The sequence below is a fragment of the Plectropomus leopardus genome, chromosome 13 (genome assembly GCF_026936395.1).
Source record: "Plectropomus leopardus strain MGB_pleo_1.0 chromosome 13, ASM2693639v1, whole genome shotgun sequence".
Classification (NCBI taxonomy): domain Eukaryota; kingdom Metazoa; phylum Chordata; class Actinopteri; order Perciformes; family Serranidae; genus Plectropomus; species Plectropomus leopardus.
In genome coordinates this window covers 3,283,193-3,303,375 of record NC_142188.1, presented here as the reverse complement: position 1 = coordinate 3,303,375, position 20,183 = coordinate 3,283,193, and the positions used below count along the sequence as shown (strand labels likewise).

The following is a 20,183-nucleotide window of genomic DNA, read 5'->3' as shown; positions in this document are numbered from 1 at the left end:
CGCGTGTTGATGGACAGTAATTGGCTGTGGCTGAGTGTTGTGACCTTTCAGTTGAGGAAAAGTCTCTAATGACCAGTAAGCTCCGCCGAAACACAATTAGGTAAAGAACAGATTGATTTTTCCAGAAGAAATGTAATGAATTTTTCAAAATACATGATGGGATTTGCATGGGTTTCAAAGGGCCTTGTGATCCGAGAGCATAAAGGCTTTTCAGGATAATGTAAATTCTAACATTCGGCAGAAAGTAATTAAAGAAAAATATCAGGGTTAAAGGGTTTTTTTTCCTGAGTTATCATCATGAAATGATGTACATGCTTTTGAGGCTATTAAGGTGTCAAGACGGATGACGTGTAACTGAAGTGCAGAAATTCTTGCCTGGCAGCAGAGGACAAAAAAGCGAGTTATTAAACTTCCACTGCTAAGAAATGCTAAAAAATGTGGTGAGCGGACCAGATGTAATTGTTATTATTATGTCAAGGCTTTTAATGTGTCTTAAAAGAGCCGTTGCAGCACCGTGACGGAGCGGTTTACGTCTTTTTTCCTCTGTACGTGCGTGGTGACAGTGACTCTGTGAGACGGACACTTAACCTGCTCTGCTTAGGGGCCACGTTGAAAAATGCCAGGAGGCCAGGGGCCAGTCGCAGCAGTACATACTCGTTTGTAGAATTTTAGGACATTTCTGGGATGTTAAGGCATTACTGAGAAGTCAGTACATTTTCCAGATTTGAGGACTTTTCTAGGATTTTAGGACACTTTAAAGAATTTTAGGACATTTCTTTGATTTTAAGACATTTAAAGATATTTTTCAAATTTTAGGATAATTTTATGAATATTGGACTTTTTGGTATTTTAGGACATTTGTAGGAATTAAGACATTTACAGTTTTTTTTAACTTTTCTAGAATTTTAGGACATCCCTTGGACATTTCTAGGATTTTATGTTTTTTCAATGACATTTGAGGATTTTAAGACATTTCTTGGATTTTATGACGTCTATGATTTCACGACATTTCCTCTGATTTTAGGACATTTCTCTTATTTTAGGTTGTTTCTAGGATTTAACGATATATGGGGCTTAGCTAGGACCTCTGTCGGGGTGTGTGGGGGATCCTCCACTGACACTTTTTTTGATAAACAAGCTCTATTTTGATGCTGTTTTATGCACTCTGGCACTTCATGTACACTAAAAGTAATAAGCCACTCCCAGTGTGAATCACTCTGTGTTTATTGTGAATCAGACAATGGTTGGGGGGCCAGATTTGGCCCCTGAGCTGTAAGTTGAGTATCACTGCTCTATGACATTTATCTGGAAAACCTTTAGGAGAAACACAAAAGTGTTGTTTATGGGCAGTGCAAAAGCTGATCTGAAGTTCTGTATCATGGCCATTAAAAAAAAAAAAAGAAAAAAAGAAAAATGCTGGTTATCAAAACCATTTGCAGATATTTGACGAGCTTTACTAAATATGGACAGTAAACACAGCTTTACTGGTTCAAAAAGAAAGAGCGAAAGGATGATGAACCAGTGAACAAGAGGGCAGTTGAGGTTTACAGCCGCAGTGTTTGTGAATTCGCTCGTAGTGCTGCAGCAGGTCACAGAGCAGCGCCGGATACTGAATATTTCATTCCTCTGTAAACCACCAGCCAAGGACGAGGCCTTAAACCACGACCGCCTCACTGAGCCTGAATCCTGAATCAGGAGTTTAGAACAATAAAACAAATAAAAAAGCAGGATGATACTTTTAGGGCTAATAGTAGCGTGTGAATCAGCTTAAGAGACCACTTGACATTTAGACCAATGTGCTCCAAATAACTGAGATTTTTGCTGAACTGAGGGATGGTCCTTTACAAGAAGCTGAATGTGCGGATATTTTATTTCATTTTGGCAGCGCTCAGAGATTCACGGGTGTCTTACTGGGTGTCATCTGCAGGAAAGAGAGGAGAAGAGAAAGGAAGAAAGAAAGAAGGAGCTAAGTCAAAAAGTAAAATTTGAAGAAAGAGGCTTTTGCCACCAAATGTAGCTTTTATATGCAGGTTTTTAAAACACCGGAAAACCTGCTTAAATAAGATATAGACATCTTTTCAATTGCCAGTACACCAGAGCTGTGTACAGAGCCCTGCAGCAGACGAGTTTTTTGTCCTGGTGTGTCACATCTGACATCACACCCAGTCATTAGTATAAAGGAGAAAACAGCATGGAGGCCAGTGAAAATGTTAAAGCGGTTGCTTCTTTGTTTGTCTTTCTGACTGACTTTGATCAATGTTAGGAGCGCTCTTTGGCAGACACAGTATTTTGTGAAGGCACATCCAATTCATTTAACCCTTTGAAATTGGATGGATTTCTTTCCAAAAACATTGTAAGAAGGCAGTGAGCAACGAAACCAAAAATTAGCAAACATTTGTAAAAAAGTACAAGAAATTATGTGAAAATTAGTGAAAAAAAAAATTGTTAAAAAACAACATAGTTTTTTATACTTTTTTCACCTTGCTTTTAAAAAATCTAATAATTTATCTAACTAATAATAATATATATCACACAAATTTGTTCAGGATTCAGAGATTAAATACTTGCAGCACAAGAAAAGTGACTTGACATCAGGTTTTGAAGGGGTTAATTAAATAAAATTACAGGTTCACCCTGGCGTTGTATCATTGAGTCATTTTAACACAAGTGTTAATGCTCATTGTTATTTTCACCATTACATACAAAAGCCAGATATTAGCACATTAGGACTTTTTGGAAAGACTTTTCCATTTTTAGTGAGGTCTAAGACGACAAAAAACAAAAACAAAGCTAGTCATGCAGCTCACAAGCTAACTATCTCCTGATATACCCCTGACCGTGTCCTGATGCTGGCCAAATAAAAGTTTATACATTTATGTATATGCAGAGGATAAGCTGACTTGCAGGCTATGTAGGAGACGAGGACAAGCTATTTTCTCTCTCGGGGGACACTAAAGTCCTGGACGCAGAGCTCCAACAAAAAGGGGACGGACACTTAAGCTGCTTACAACGGCCTAATGGGGACGAGATAAGGGCCACACAGGACTGGACTGCCTCATCACTTAAAACACAATCTGACTCAGCTGCACGCACACACACACACACACACACACACACACACACACACACACACACACACACACGAGTGACAAGTATTTTTGCTCGGCTTGCTGTTCCTGGAAACCCTTGCAAAGATGAACAAATTGGAGATTAAAGGTCACGATGATATTGGTCCTGCTTGTGTGTGTGTGTGTGTGCGTGTGTGTGCGCGTGTGTCATTTATTCCAGCGGTATGAAGGTGTTTCAACCGCCGAGACGTTTATATGAAAACGAATCAGTGTGCAGTTAGTATAACAGAAAACTCTACCTTGTTAAGCAACATTAAAAATGACAAACATTCACACACAAACACTCTCCAGTCAAGTACAGTAAAAGATGCAAATTAACAGTCAATTAGTGGAGCTCGCTACATTCGGAGAGGAGGCCAATTAAAGCTAAATTAACACAATCAAACCGTCAGTCAGACGATGCAACCAGACAGAAAACAGGCAGAAATAAAGCAGAGACCTGTTAATGTTAAAGTAACCCACAGTAAAAATAACATAAAGTCCACGCAGGTTAAACTTTTAATAGATTATTAATGAATGTTGTAAAATCCAAACTGTAAACACACTCAAAGAGCAGGAGAACAGCTGGCGAACCTTTTCCACAGAGTATCTGTAGCTCAGCTACAGAACGTGTTTCAGCAGTCTAAACCTGCAACGTTCACACTCTGGACTACACGCAACAGCTGTTACTATTCACACATTCTCACCGGCTTTAGATGTGATGTGCTGTAAGAGTCATTTCCGCTCTGCTGGCGGCAGAGCTGCAGGACGCTGACGGGACGTCCGACACTGTGGTCCGGTGAGATTTATCTCAACATCGACAGATATTGATGAGAAATGTCCCATCTTTACTGACTCGGGTGTTAATGTCAGAACCCATCGGCTACCAGCAGGACTTTCTAGGATTTAACTCTTAAAACCTGAATCAAAATCAGTGTCTGTTTAGTAAGATTTTTTTGTTTGTTTGTCTCCTGGCTTGGGGATGGGCAACTTTAAATCAATTTGTTATTGTTTTTACTATTTTTTATTATTCATTATTTTTACAGATTTCTAATGATTTTTTTCTTTTTAGAATTGTTGCTGATTTTTACTTTTTTCTCAATTTTTTGGATTTTTTTTTCTTTTAAAATTTGTGGTGATTTTAACAAATTTTTGATGATTTATTTTTTTTAAATTTTTTTTGGGGGGGGGGGTTCTATCCCTTTTAATGGACAGGACAGTTTATAAGTGAAAAGGGGAGAGAGAGAGGGGGCGACATGTAGCAGAAGGTCAAGGCCGGAATCGAACCCGCGCCCGCTGCAGCAAGGATACAACCTCTATATATGTGGCGCCACTCTATCCACTGAGCCACCAGGCGCCCCATTCTTTGGGGATTTTTGTTGTGACTTTAACCATTATTGATTGTTTTTTTCTTTTAAAATTTTTGGTGATTTAAAAAAAATATAATGACAATTTCAGGTGATTTTCTCATCTGTAAGTCTCTGGGGATGATTCTAGCGTAGCCAGCAGATATCAGCAGACCTGTCGCCAGAAGAAAATGTTGGTATTGTATATTTCTGCAAACCATGAATATGTTATATTTGCACGTTTCATATGTATCATATCGAGCGATGCAGTCGAGCAGAGAACAAAACCATATCTTCACAATCATAGCCACGTAACGACACACACAAAAGAAGCAAGAAAGGGGAAAAAAATGCTTTACCTCCTGGCCTCATTAACTCTGACTCTCAGCGTTTGTGATTTTTCACAGAACACACACACTCAAAGAAGCAGCCACACACCTGACGTAACCCGGGGGACGCTTACCGTCCGCTCCTGGGGGGGAAATTGCTCGTTCATAATCAAAACGACAAACAAATGGCCCTCTACTTGGCATGCCATTTTGGAGTGACTCAAGCAAAACAAACAGCGGTGTGACAGAGAGACATTTAGAGAGAGACGGAGAGGGTGTCAGAGCAAATCAAAGGTGAAAGCGACTGCAGCACAGTGGCTTAGAGACGCACAAGTGAACACACACAAACACTCGGCCTCTGAGGAGGCTCCTCCAGAATAATGAAATATTGGTGTGCGATGAAAAGAACGTTACGCTCAAAAAAAGTGACAGAAATGCCAAATGAACGGCCAATTCAGCATGAACTCGGACTCGACCGCAGCTGGGTTTTGTTCCAGATTTGCCAGTATGTAACCAGTGTGACAATCAGACTGAATGGCCATCGCATTTTAATCCCTTGCTCAGTCTGACAAACGTTATTGCAGCCTAATCGCCGGAAAAACGTTGGCACCGCACGTTTCTGCAAACCACAGATAAGTTACGTTTGTATCTTAAGTTATTACATGTAACTGATATGTTGAAACTTGTGCATTTCAGTTATATTGGAGTTAAAGTGTGGCACAAAAAACACTTGTTACTGTTAGGAAAATAACATTTGCTCGATTTCTGCACACAATATGTATATTGTAATATGGAAATATGTAAATTATGTGTTTTATGTCTGTTACACTTTTATCTTGGCTCATAACATTGTTTTATTTATTGTATTTGTATTTTTCTTTGTATATTCTTTTGCACTGTGTGAAGCACTTAGTAACCTTGTTTAGATAAGTGCTATACAAATAAAGCTTATTATTAACATTACTATCCTTATCATTATTATTTTTTATTATTATTATTATTATTATTATTATTATTATTATTATTATAAGGAAAATTCATGAACTTTCAAGGACTTTTTCAAGCACTCACTTTAATTTTAAAGGATGGCGTTTTTTCTCCAGACCCACCTGTTGCTAGAAAATTGTGTAAAGTCATAAATGGAACATGCTGCAAGCGCCTAAAATCAACTTATTATTGATTAAGTGCTGCTTATTTACTGCTGAATTACAGCTCAAAACCTGTGCTAACAGCTTCGTTGTAAGTGCTTTGGAGGCGAGCAAAACATCCCGGTGTCAACTATTTGTCGTGTTTACCAAATCAGTAGTCAGGTTTTCACACGCCTAATGGAAACACATCAATTTCAGAAAATAGATTTATCCCAAAAAAGTTTTTACTCTCGCATGAGGTGGTATTTCAGGTAATTTGAAAAAGCCATATTTTGCAAAACAGCAATGGAAATATTTGTTTGTCTTTTCTAGGTCACATGATGCTATGTCTATGTGCTTGTCAGCAGGAACTGGCTCCCATGATGCAGCAGGAGCTACAAGAGCTGTTATTGCATCACATAACTGAGAAAGTTGAGCGGATTATCCCGAAGTTATAAATCCACAATTCCTCTGTGAAATCGTGGACTATCAGCTCCCAGAAATCCCTCATACATGGCCGCTCCCACATATAACAGGCTCTATTATCACTCACATAACACGCCTACGTGGCCTTGGATTGGAAATATTGACGGCTAGTTCGGTGGCTGCAATAGAAATAAAGCTGCTAATGTTTTGAACATCCATCACCATGGTTACTGGGATGTTATCACCAGAGGAGAAGGCGCAGAACATCACTAAAGGAAACACAGGCATCTCGCAAATGTGTTTCATCATCATGTCAAAAATATCTCTATGTTTTTGTGAAAATGTGAAACGAAAACCAATAGTGTCTCAAAGGAATACTCTCAAGAAAAATACTGTGACACAAACTGTGATCAAAGCTGACAGTAAACATGTGGAGAGTCTTTTAGTGTGAGCTCATTTTGACGTCAGGAGCTGAGCCGAACTTTAGGGTCATTTCGGGGTTATGTGGAGGTTAGTGGTGAAAGTTTACGTTAAGGGTCCAAACATTTACATAATTGGTAGCAGATATAACTGTGTGTCTCTGTGTGTTAGTAAGGGGCACATGTGAAGGGGGCATAGCTCTAAAATCTGACTTGTAACTCTAGACAAATGAGTTTCATGGTTTGAAGGAACGTGACGCTCTCTATCAGTTTCAACACGCCTCAAAGTGAAGACGACAGATATCGTTATCAGTGAATATGACTAACAGATTAAACAGGTGGCTTAACATTCAACTGCTTTTAGCATTAATAATAACAATATTTGTGCAGCTTTTTCTCCCAGTTGGTTGAATTTTCTGTAAATAAAAGAAACTAATCAAACACAGAAACAAAATAATCAGCTGTGATGAAGCAAAATGACAGTAAAAAAACATGCCTGAGTCTAAATAAACACATTACCAATTGTACCAGCGCATAACAGCTGCAATTACAAGCACAAAGCGAGTTTATGAAACATCAAACGCACACGCACACGCACACAAACACACACACACACGCATACACACACACTGTGTTGTTTATTACAATAACACATGAAACATGCTTCAGTATCACAGTTGACAGACATGAAATGTGTCTCACTGCTTCAGTTCTCTTGTCTTGTCATACTGTATGTTCCTTTTTCTCACACACACACACACACACACACACACACACACACACACACACACACACACACACACAGTGTACTCTGTTTCTGCTCTCTAGCCTCGCCTGTTAGATTTATCGATGCAGCACTTTTCAGTCTGTCTCTGTGGTGTGTTGGTTCGCCAAGCCATTTAAGATATTGTAGTTCTGCAGTGGCTGAGTCTGGCACAGTCAGGGGAAAACACACACACACACACACACACGCACACACACACACACGCACGCACACACACACGCACGCACGCGCACGCGCACGCACACACACACACAGGGACACACACACACTTTGTTCTTCATTGTTCTTTCTATCATTGTGAAAACAAAAGAAAATATCACACTTCTCTAAACCCTAAACCCCCAAAAATTCAAATTAACCAAAAACTTGTTTTAAAAAACCCAACAATGACCTCTGAGCCTGCTAATAACGCAGTTTTTTTGAAACAGTTACAAACATAATCCAAAGAGTGACATCAAGGGTTCCCACACATCTTCAATAACGTCCAAAAACTAAATAAATTTCAAAACTTTTCTTTGAGTTTTGCCGTGATCATCCGGCACCACTAGTCCAGCGGTTTTCAAACATGTAACATGACACATGTGCCTCTTCTGCCTAAACATAACCATCTGTGACTTTGGTGCCTGATCCTAACCACCATGACTGTCCGCACTGTTGTGTAAACAAAGACCGTTCTGCTTCATCCCACCACATGTGAACCTGACATCACGGTAACGGCATTTCGGTGCATCGGCAGCTGAAGGATACCTGAAGCGTTACAGGTCGATGCAGACAGACAGAGCGGCACCATGTGACGAGCTATGAACGAGAACGAGCTGAACGGTCACATGATCGTGTACTCACAGCTGACACTGGTCTCCCTTGATGCCCTTGGTGGTACAGAAGCACTTCCCCGTGTTGACGTGGCACACGTTGGCGTGGCTGTTACACTTGCATGCTGCAGAGAAAAGACAATGGAAGGAGACAAAGATGTGTCAAGTTTTTATTTTTGAAATCTCAAAGTAAAATCTGTGATGATTTTCTGAACATTTTCTCAAAGACAACTTGTGCAACAACTGCTTCGATTCCTTTGAGCGAGAAAGTACTGCAGTGGCACCGCTCGGCATCCAAAACCCGCATACCATCCATAAACACAATAATTCTTTGTATGCAGACAAAGTCAGTGCGAGGAGGGGAAGCGAGATAGAGGAGAGTGAGTGGGGGAGAGAAGGACGGTGCTGAAAAGGTGGAGACAGAAGCAGAGATGTAGACAGAGCGGAGGACCGTGAGAATGGGAGTAAGAGATGTAGAAAAGGATAAATCAGTCATTTTCCGAGAAACACCGCAGCACGTTGTGGCTCTGAGTCATCCCACTCCGCACTAATGGGTGTTAAGTTCCTGATTGAAATGTTTTCTCTTGTTTCTCTGCTCTGAGGAGAGACTGAACTCTATGCACTTTTACCTAATACAACATTAAAAAGTAGCATTACTTAAACAACAATGCATTTCCTTTAAAAACTGTTTGAATGCAAAGTTGTTTCTGGGCAACAAAAGTCACCAGTGAACTATTTTACAGCATTTTTTAGTGAATCTAAGTGCCTATTAAATGGAATATTTAAGGGATGATTTCAGTCACAGCAATTGTTCCTACCGTTCATACCGGACATCAGACAACACTTCAGAAACGTATGATGTAATACAAAATCAACAGTTGTCTTTTCAACACAATGGCTAGAAAAAAAATGTTGGCTTTAGCCCGTTTCACATGGGACAGTATAATGAGAGGACCTCAGGTAATTTATAATCACAGTGGGGAAAGTCTGTGGTTTTAATCCTGTGCAAATCAGCCATGTCTGAAATTTGTGCAGTAAAGATTTCAGGGCAAATTACCTGAGATATTTCGGCAAACAAAGAGGTGGTAAAATATTAGCCCCATGCAAATCTGCATTTCTGAGATTTTCTGGTGTTTTGGGGTTGTTTTATGTTTTTTCTCCTCTGTCATGTGCAAACCTTACTCTGGTGCAGACACTCTGCACATGCCTTTAGTCACTGTGCTGCCCTCCCTCTGTTTATAGATAGGGACTATTCGCTATTTATAAGGGGGGGAGGGGTGCTGCAAAATGGTTCAGGCATTTTTTTTTAAACGTAAGCACTGAGGAGGGACTTGTGTTTTTAATTTTGGCTTAGATGAGGGACATGCGACTTAAAAATTTTTATTTCTTTTGAATAGAAAAAATCACACCCCAGCCACCCCCTCCTCTGATAAACAAAGAGCAGTCCCACAACACTGGCACAGAAGCTAAGTGATGTCTCCCCCAGTGCTTGTATACTGGGACAAGGACAGTGGTCCACTTAAATGGTGTATTTGAGCTGTAACAGTAACTAAACTGTGCATGTACACTTACACTGTGATCACACAAGAAACACTTTCACAGTCTCACATTGTGACGTAGCTCATTTAATTTCTACTAGATGGCCACACCTTGTGACAACCAATCGCATCTGTAAAAAGACTGCATCATACCTAGCAACAGGGTCAACCACACCTCCTCACTGAGTTTAAAGTTTCTTTCCCTTCTTTGCTCAGAGTTGCATTGAGAACTTTCCTAAACTACTCATAAGTTAGGACTTCTCACAAGTTTTTAGGGCAAAATTTGGAGCTCTCTTAGAGTTTTCTCAGTGTTTGTGAATACGGCCTCTGGTCCTGTTCTTTATAAAGATAACTGCCGAGTCAAAGCCACAGAAAATACACAGCAGTCATGTCAAGACAAGAAAACTAAAATATCTCAGTACTGAATGCCAGATGTCAAAAAATGATTTTGTAATTGCACCAGAGAAAGGAAAATAAACTAATATGGTAATAAGCTGTTTATCAACATCAGATTTAGGGTGTAATCACGCAGGATGTTATTCAAAGTAGATAAAACCCCTCTGGAAAACATCCGGAGCATTCAACTGCATATGGTAACATCCCAGATGGTGAAATTTGGCTTTTGGAAGCTCTTTATTGTAGGTAGTGCGCTTTTGATTAGAGCCACAGAGATGGGCGCCTTTTTTGGTGAGTCTAATCTTTTTAATCGTTTTGTTATGCAAAAGCAGAGCATGATGTAGCCGCATGATTCACATGGAGCCGAGCCCGTAATTTAGACACTAAATCACTTCTGCATGGAGTGACTAATGGTAGAGACAAACAGGAACGTTCTCTCTACCCTTGTGTTACGACGTGTGTGTGTGTGTGTGTGTGTGTGTGTGTGTGTGTGTGTGTGTGTGTGTGTTCACATCCGCACAAGGCCGCTCTTTCCCGTGTCCCTCTCCAGCTGAATTGACTTTGTGCTTTGTTCTTATTCTCTCCAATTGGCACCGAGACAGGCCCTGTAATAAAACAGTGGTGCGCTCAGGTCAAGGTAAAGCCAAGGCGCCGGCGGATAATGAGAGGAAAACAACCTCTTCTATCCCCTCTCCTCCTCTGCCTGGGAAAAGGGCCTGATCCGATCGCTTACACACAACAAAAACAAGGTAGCAGGCATAAACGCTGCTTTAAATATTTAGATTCTTGAAGGTGCACACACTGAGCGGCAGAGGAGCAAGGTTGCACAGCGGGGCGTTTAAATGTCAAATTCTTCAACTTGAAAAACACAGACAGCAGAGGAGGCAGCAACAACAACAAAATACAATTTCAATCTATTACTTGAAATTACATTGACCCCCGTCACAAAGAAAGAAAACCTTTTCAGGGATGCACAGCGAACTGCAGGCTCCGGGAGATAACACAGCCTTAACAAGAAGTGGCTTTTAGACTGGAGATAATAGACAAATCACAGGTGTGTTAGCGCAGCCTCGGGTCACCCTGCTGTTCATACAATATTGATTTAACAGGCGGTCGACAAAGGCATACAAAGGACACAGCCAGCAGATTTATGAACTCACACAGATTTTGCCAATGAACACTTCAGAAAAGCCAATACGGACAGAAAATAACAGAATGAGACAGAGATGATGAATTCTGGTTAAAGGCTTAAAAAGCTGCCAAGAACTTGTTTCTGTTTTGGTTTGAGGCTTACAGAGCGCCACAATCATCCGAGAGCTTCACACACAAAACAAAGAAAAACTGCTCCCAGCTTTCACTATCCAACTGCAATCTCAAAGGCCACATTATAAATTGATCCAAGACACTTGAACAGACAAAGCACAACCTCTGAGGTGGAGTCGCCTGGTGCAGAAAAAAAAAAAAGGCAATTAATTTCAGATCTCACAGCAAAAAATAAAAAAAGTCCCTCACAGAGAACTGCATTGACTCTTTGAAACCTGAGAAAATGGCTGGATTTCTTCCAAAAACGTGGGAAGGAGGCAATCAGCAATGACAGAAGAAATGACCCCCAAAAAATAGCGAGAAATTTGTAAAAAGTACACAAAAATTACATAAAAATTAGAAAAAAATACACTAATTAATAATAATAAGAAGAATAATGGATAAATAAATAAGTGAGCAAATAAAGAAAAAGGAAATGGCCTGTGTTAGGCGCTCAACTATTCTAATTATTTGGTGACATCATTTTAAACATATCATTATGATAAATTATAAAAGTAGTTTTCCCCTAATGCTTTTAAAATAATTTTCTAAATCAACTAATTTCTTGGAATTTATGGAAAATTTCTCACAAAGTTGCTTAGTGACTTTTTTCCCCATATTTCTGAAAGAAATCGCACAAATTTTCTCAGTGTTCAAGGCTCTAAATACTTGTGAGAGACATCTGAGAGCAGCACAAGACAAGTGATGCCGCTCAACAGGAACAACAGCCAGCTGTGTCCAACGCTGGACCGCTGGAGCTGCCGAAGTACTGCAATCGTTGCTTTTCACAACACATTCTCATCCCAAGTTGTCACATAATGCTGCTTTATAAACAGACTTCCACAACTACAAATCATGCTGGTGACATTTCAGGATCCCACAACCAACACTGGGATATCGACAAAAGCACGTGGCAGCCAACGCTGGGGCGTCAACGTAAGTGTTTGTTTAGGAAAGACATCACGGTTTCTACACTGAAAATGGAAGTAAACAGTCAGAGGTGAGTGGGGCCCATCCACTGCCCCTCCCGCCCACCCGAAAAGGACCTTCGTGCTCTTTATATTCATCTTTACTAGCGGTGTGTCAGCATGACACGATCCTGCTGTTTTTCATGCACATATGACAGGTTGCATCTGGCTGCACTTTCAACTGAAACCATGCAGCGGCGTATCATGCTGCCACGAAACATGACTTTTGGCGTCGTGATTTTGTGCTGAAAGCGCTGCAAAAGCGGCAGTATTTGATGACTTTGGAATGAGAACAGGCTGGTTATTGACACGTTAATTTTCACCATCGGCTACACAATAACGTGCAAATGTAACATTCATAGTTTGTGACGTTTCTTCTGCTGAGTGCAGCTGCCTGCTCTGCACACACTCACGACTGTCGCAAAGTCTAGATATAATCGACTCCATTTAATTTCTAGATTTTGACTAAAACTAAAACTTGAATTGATAAACAGACACTTTTTTGATAATACAGAAAAGTAAAATCTTGGTTTCTAAAACATTGTTGATATTGTAAAAAACTAAACTTAATTTTATTCATTGATGATCTACGAGACGGAAATATTACAAAATGCAAAATTCTGTTTGTCACTGTGTTCTTTTATAACTTATGCAACCTCGCTGTCAACCTCGCTGACAACTTGTTTCACCCTATCTGCAAGATAATTTGCTGCTTTATTTCTGGTGCTGTTTGCTGGTAAAAGCTGTCATCTCACAGGCACACCCCCCGTCTACCTTTCACCTTTTTATATTCTGTGCAAACGCTGCTGATCAAACTGCAAACTAGGCCTGCAGGCTGTTCAGGGTGTTACAGCATGAAGCTCACAGAAAGGAGCCGTCAGAGTGCCGTCATTGTTCCAAGAGTACAACATTCAAAGTGGATCTAGTGAGGCTGCTGGGACATTAATGCATGACAGATACAGGACAGATAACATGGATGGAGGCTTGTATGATGACTCAGACTGCAGTCTGTCTGCAAAATAGATGTACGATACAAAAACCGGTTCATGTGAAGACTAATGAATGCCTGTAAAGTTGAGGTTCTAACTGACTGATAAACCATCTTGTCTTTCAAATACAAAGAGTTTAAACTCGTGACTGGCAGGACAACCCACTCGCCAGAAAATAATGTTGGAATTGTATGTTTCTGTAAATCACAGATGTCATAGAAACGTTTCAGACATAGCGTGCTAATATGTCTAAAGTGACACGGTTTATAAAGTGACTGTGTCATCTTGAGGTGGAGGGGATGCTGGATGGCACGTCACCCCCACAGGATACCTCCCATGCTGCAGATTACTATTTGAGACCAAAAAACAACAAAAACGGATTGTTTATAAAGTCAAGGCTGCTTTTTCTACCAGGATAGGACCAAAAAAGTTGTTGTGTTTTACAGAGATATCGCTGCATATTCACCCGGGATAGTGCCACGAAAGACAGTTTTTTGTTACAGACATTGCCTCATTTTCTGCCAAGATAGTGCCACAAAAATCGTTTTCTACAGAGATGTTGCTGCATTTCTTTCCAGGATATTGCCACAAAAAGAGGTTGTTTTTTACCCGGACATTGCCATATTCCAGCCGGCACAGTGTCACAAAAGGCAGTTATTTTTTAAAAGAGATATTGCTGCGTTTCCTTCCAGGATAGAGCCACAAAAAGCAGTTGTTTTCAACCAAGATACAGCTAAGTTTCATTTGAGAATAGCACTGCAAAAAGAGGTTATTTTTTACCCAGACATCGGCAAGTTTTCTCCAGAGATGATGCCACAAAAACTGGTCGTTTTTTTTCCCAACATTGCTGCATTTCAGCCAGCACTGTTACATTAAAAGTGGTTGTTTTTTATTGAGACGTCACTGTGTTTTCGGCCGGGATAGTTCCATGAAAGGCTTTTATTTTTTTTATTTTTTTACACAGACATCGTCATGTTTCCAGCCAAAATAGTGCCCTGGAAAGCAGCTATTTTTCACAGATACGGCTGCATTTGCAGCTGGGATTGTGCCACTAAAAAGCAGCTGTTCTTTACTGAAACGTCGCATCCAGGATAGTGTCATGAAAGGCTTTCATTTTTTCAAAGACAATGTTGACAAGAAAGACGAGGAAGAACTGGGTCACGATCATCTAAGACCACCAAAGACCATCAAAGACCAGCTGAAACCAGTTAAAACCATCTTTGATGGTTTGACATGCTGGTGTAACCTGCCTATCAAGCTGTGCACATTTATCTTTATGCAGAACGCAGGACAGAGGACTTGACTGATTTATGCCTTTTGCTTTTCATACTTCCGCCTCATCACACTGTTATTTCTTCAGACTCAAGGACGCGGATTTTGTTTCAAGTTTAATGGATAAACCAGCTGGAGTGACCATTACAAGCTGGTATGACCATCAAAAATGATGTGAAATCATACCTTAAGCTGGTCAAAAAACGCTGGTCAACCAGCTTAAGATGTATTTTTCGGTGTTACTGTCTCATCCTTCATCCGGTGAGTCAGGCTCTCTCACTCAACGTGGAGATCCTCATTGTAAAACAGTCGCTTGACTCATGCAAACAGTCTGCACACACAGTCATATTCAGCTGCCCAGAGGAAGTGAGCTCAATTCTGTGAGCAAGAGGGAGCGACCGGAGGTGAAGGATGGAGGGAGCAGGGGATTCACAACAGAGAGAGAGAGCGAATGAGTGAATGAAACGGACGGAGGAGGAAGCACATCACGCACCGCACTTGCTGACAACACAGAAATAAGCCGCACTATAAAGAAACCTGATCTCTTAGCAAAAAAGGCTGATTTGATACAGTCCAAATCATATTTCCCATGACTTGTTCAAGCCCCCTGAAGAGAGTACAATTTCTCACCCTGCTGCCGCTGCGTGTACACACACAACACAAAGCACGCCTGTTTTCAGGGTGTGTTTGTGTGTAGCTGAGCCGTCTGTGCATGTGTGTGTGTGTGTGTGTGTGTGAATGAGTCACACAGAGACAGGTAGAGATGAGGAAGTAAGTCAGTGAGAAAACATTACAGAACGATCCTCGCTCGGCTCCGTCTCATCCCCGAGGGGCGCGCAGTTAGAAAACTCAAGATAGCTTAATAAGGAGAAAAAAAATTCAAGGGCCTTTGTGGAGCTCTGAAGGTTTTTTTGTGTTTTTTTTTTAAGAATCCTCTCTGCCGCTGCTAAATATCACTCAGCCGAGATTTTAACAAATTCTAATTTATGAATTCTCCGCCTCCGCAGCTCTGCGCGCTGACAGAAAGTGATGAGTTTACAACCTGAATAAAATAAATGAATCAGAACCAGCTGTTTATTATGCCCCTTAAACATGTGAATTATGACTAGAATTCCTTCTTTTTTATAGCGTACTGAATTATTTCTCTTCTGCTTTTCAAGAATCTCTTTATCTGAAATATTGGCCAATGAAAAAAAACAAAAAAGAACTAAAAGTTGAAAAAAAGAGCATTGTTGACCAGAAAAGCTGCATAATTCACATGCATTTTCTGCCTGTTAAAATGGTGAACTATATAATTCACACATGCTGTTTCTGCAGCATGACTAAAACAAAATAACTTCATACAAGTAAAATAAGACAGACAAATGACGATGTAGTAACGTGAAGGTGAAGCAAAAAACTGTATAAACAAATCAGGCTAGTCAAACAAAGCATTTGATATTTTTGGAGCCACGATGATCAAACCAGCTGCTTATCATCTTTTGATCGCAGTGCTGCATCTGTTTTATTAATGCATGCACGTTTTTTGTTTCTTTTTTGTGTTCTTTAAAATAAACAAAAAAACTACTACAAATCAGCTAAAAAAATTACAAAAATATGTTAAAAAGTACAAACATATTTTCACATTTGCATGTTATTAAGAGCAATTTGTGTCTTAACTTTTCAACAATGCTGTTGTTGACGTGTGGTTAAGGTTAGGCATGAGAACCACCTGATTATGGTTGGGAAAATATCGTTTTTAGGCTTAAAATACCCGATTATGGGGGCACAATCCCCAACATCTGAGTAAAAAAAATAACCATTTTCACAACAATATTCTGCTAGAAATGCATACATGAGTTGCATGTTTGACAGAGACGTCACGCCATCCACCATCCCCTCCACTTCCTGTTGATGAAGTCAGCCATAAACTACTTAATTTTAGAAACACTGATATGACACATTTGAATCTGCGCTCTGCACAAAACACTTTTCTTCTGGCCTGATTTCAAACACAAACACCGTTTTTCTTCTTTTATCTCTAAATTTCTCTAAATAACTAAGATTCCCAAAATTAGCATCTCGTGTGTGTTTCTACTCATTTCTCTCTTATTTTTGTTTTATTTGAAGTTTAACCTGAGCCGTGCCAAGAGGACCTCATTTAAAATAAACCGCAGAGATAAGGACATAAAATCCTGGTTGAACTTTGTCTTAACATGCTAACTGAAAATAATAATAATAATAATAATAAAGACATTGAAGAGCAAAACAAAAATAACAAATTAAATTATATTATATTAAAAGTGGAACATTTTCTAAACAAAGCAGTTGGACACTGTAAGTTGACATTATTCTGCTTCAGGTTGCAGCATCTGTTGGACTCAGATCACGTCTCCTGATGTCAAAAGCACTTTAACTCCCAATACATTTCCTTGAACTGGCAACGTGCGACTTGTTCACACAGAAAGAAGAAGCGTTGATGAGGTCTATATGTGCGTGCCCATATGTTCGTGATGGTGTCGTGATTGCACATCTGTATGACAGCGACACCTTTAAGTGTCGCTACCTCCTAATATTAGACTCGTGTAACACGGTGGTACGTATAGAGACAAAGACAGAAGTGTGTTGATGTTTGATTATTCTGCAAAACTCTACAGTAGATTATTTTAAATATTATGGACAAAATGTAGAAAATTTGGGTTTCGACACAAATATGAAGTCATGAGTGAATCTCTAAACTGCTGTAAGATGCTATTATTCTGCTTCAGGCTGCAATATTTTCACTCACATTCTTATTAACCCTTTGAAATCTGAGCAGATTGGTTTTCTTTCAAAAACATGTAGAAAAGGCAACAAGCAACTTAATAAGACATGGTCCTAAAGTTACCAAAAAAATCTGTAAAAAATTACAAGAAAATTTACTGAAAATAAGATAATTATTTTAAATAAGTGCTGAAAATTAAAAACAAAAAAGTAATTATTTTATATATATTTGTTGTCAGTAATTTATATATATATAATTATTATGATTATAGAAATAATTTTCTGGAGATTTTTTCTTTTTTTTTGCCTTTTTTTAAAGTTAATTTTAAGGTGATTTCTTGTCACCATTTCTCAAGTTCGTCATTGATTTTTTCTCCTCACGTTTTGGTGAGACGTCAGTCCCATTTTCTGAGGTTTAAAAGGGTCAAAAAGCTTGTGAAAGGCGTCTGAACGTAAAGAAAACTGATGTCAATAAAGATTTTACAGGGTTAAAAATGGAATGAAACTTAGTGGAACGACGTGGAGGATTTTAAATCAGTCACGTTGGTCCTAAAAGACAGCTGCCTGTCAGCTATGAATCATAATCACATCGTCAACATTTTTTAAAATTCCCTTTTCTTCAGCGTGCTACTGAACCCTGCTCTGTCCCCCAGATTATGATCAATCACACGCTCATCTCCATGAACACTTTTTCATCATCTTCATCATCATCAAAGTCACCTTCCGCCTCCTGCTGACTCCTGAATTTCCTTTGTCCGCTTCCACAGACGGGGCAGTTTGGCTGGATAACAGCAGACAGGGCTTTATGCTGTGTCTAATGAAGGGACGGTGACGAGGGGTCGAGGGCAGAGAGGGCAAACACGAACACACATATTCTTTATATTCAAAGAGAAAAGTGATTTCAGTTTCTTTGTGACATCAAAAAGCTCCTGAATATAGTTTCCTTCCCTAAGCAGAATCTGATATGTGAACCTTCAGCCTTTAAATGTCATAACTTTAAGGTTTCAATCATTTTAGTGTCAGTTTCATTTTTTTATCCAATCACAGGAATAACTGGTAACATGTCTGCAAACCACGGACACGTTACATTTGTATATTATAGTGTGGCTGATATGTTTAATTATGTTTCAACAATTCTGTGGTAAACGTGGTTAAATTTAGGCAAAAAAATTGATTATGGTCAGAAAGAAGGTCATTTTTTTTGTGTGAAACACCTAGTTTCTTTGTCACAATCCTGGCTTAAAAATGCAGAAACACCTCCTGCTGCTTTCCACCACTGAGAATCAGTGACAGGTCACTAAAAATAAAATGAAAAACACAATTTAAAAAAATCAATCAAAAAACGGTAATTGTTTTTCCTTTAAGTTTTTTGCTGATTTCTGTTTACCTTTTTTGGGTGATTTTTAAAGAAAAAAGGGGATTTTTTTTTTCTTTTGCATTTTTTAAGTAAAAAAGCAGATTTTTTTTTAGTTAATTTTTTTTTCTTCATGAAATTTGTTTCCCTGAAAAGAATTTTAAAAATCTGCAAAAATTACACTTTTTATCACAGATATAAAGTATAAAAACAGAAACTATCGTTAAATTTTCAGATTTAGGATGATCTTTTCACACATTATGTATCATTATACAGCTTTGTGAAACATAGTTTCATTACTTTTTCAGAACCTTTCACAATTTTTTTTAGTTTCCAAAACTTTTCAAGGCCTGAAAATTGCTATTTGCAAATTTCATGACTCTCCCAGGTTTTTATGACTGTACCAACCCTGAGTATTAGTACTTTTACTGCAGTGAAGGATTTGAAAACTTCCTCTGCCACTGATGCAGACGGTGTGATGGATATTTACTGTTGTGTGTCGTAACATCTTGAGTATGTTTTCTGTAAATGGCTCATGGACTCTGGTTACTGGCTTGAATTCACACCTCTTGTTTCATATTATAAAAATTTTGTATGAAATTTTTAGGACATTTCTTGAACATGAAAAAACAAAAGTTAACCCTGTGTATGGCTCTGAGCATGAGGTTGCAGAATTAAATCTGTGCCAAGTGTGGAGCAAAATGACGCAGGAGACTTAATTGAGAACTACTGCTTGTCCGAAATGATAGCATGGAAGCTCGTTATATTAATTGTCTGCCGTTGAGACGCTAACCATAAATGAAAGCTCACAGTCTGAAAGAAAGCAGCTTATTCTGGACGAGACATGAGTCACAGCTGCAGCTGACTGGAGATCAAAGAGGATCCAGAAGCCGTTTAAAATCAAATTCACAGAACCATTTGTGTGTGTGTGTGTGTGTGTGTGTGTGTCTTTTGTTTTTTTCTTTGCGCCCGTATGTTGACCAGTCAGATGCCAGGAATAGAGCTGCCAGAGGGAAGATGACTGGATACCGCAAAGAATGCTGGGTACTTTGCAATTCTGCCACAAGGCTCCACAGGTACACAAACACACAACGCGCGCGCACACACACACACACACACACACACACACACACACACACACACACACACACACACACACAACGCACACGCACACACAATGCACGCACACACACACGTACAGACAGCAGGTGAGAGTAGATTTGGCAGCGTCTGTGCAGAGAAGACTGAATGGAGCGACTCTGCAGGCTGTAT

The 20,183-nt window shown here is 39.5% G+C and overlaps 1 protein-coding gene across 4 annotated transcripts in view; it reads right to left on the bottom strand.

The window, feature by feature from the left end:
- Nucleotides 1-20,183, bottom strand: part of atrnl1a (attractin like 1a) — a 293,068-nt gene that overhangs the window by 172,472 nt on the left and 100,413 nt on the right. For all 4 annotated transcript variants that reach the window (XM_088086416.1, XM_088086417.1, XM_088086420.1 and 1 more), the window contains one exon: nt 8,382-8,475. In XM_088086416.1, the coding sequence (XP_087942542.1) occupies nt 8,382-8,475 (94 nt within the window). The remainder of the gene's footprint in view (nt 1-8,381; nt 8,476-20,183) is intronic.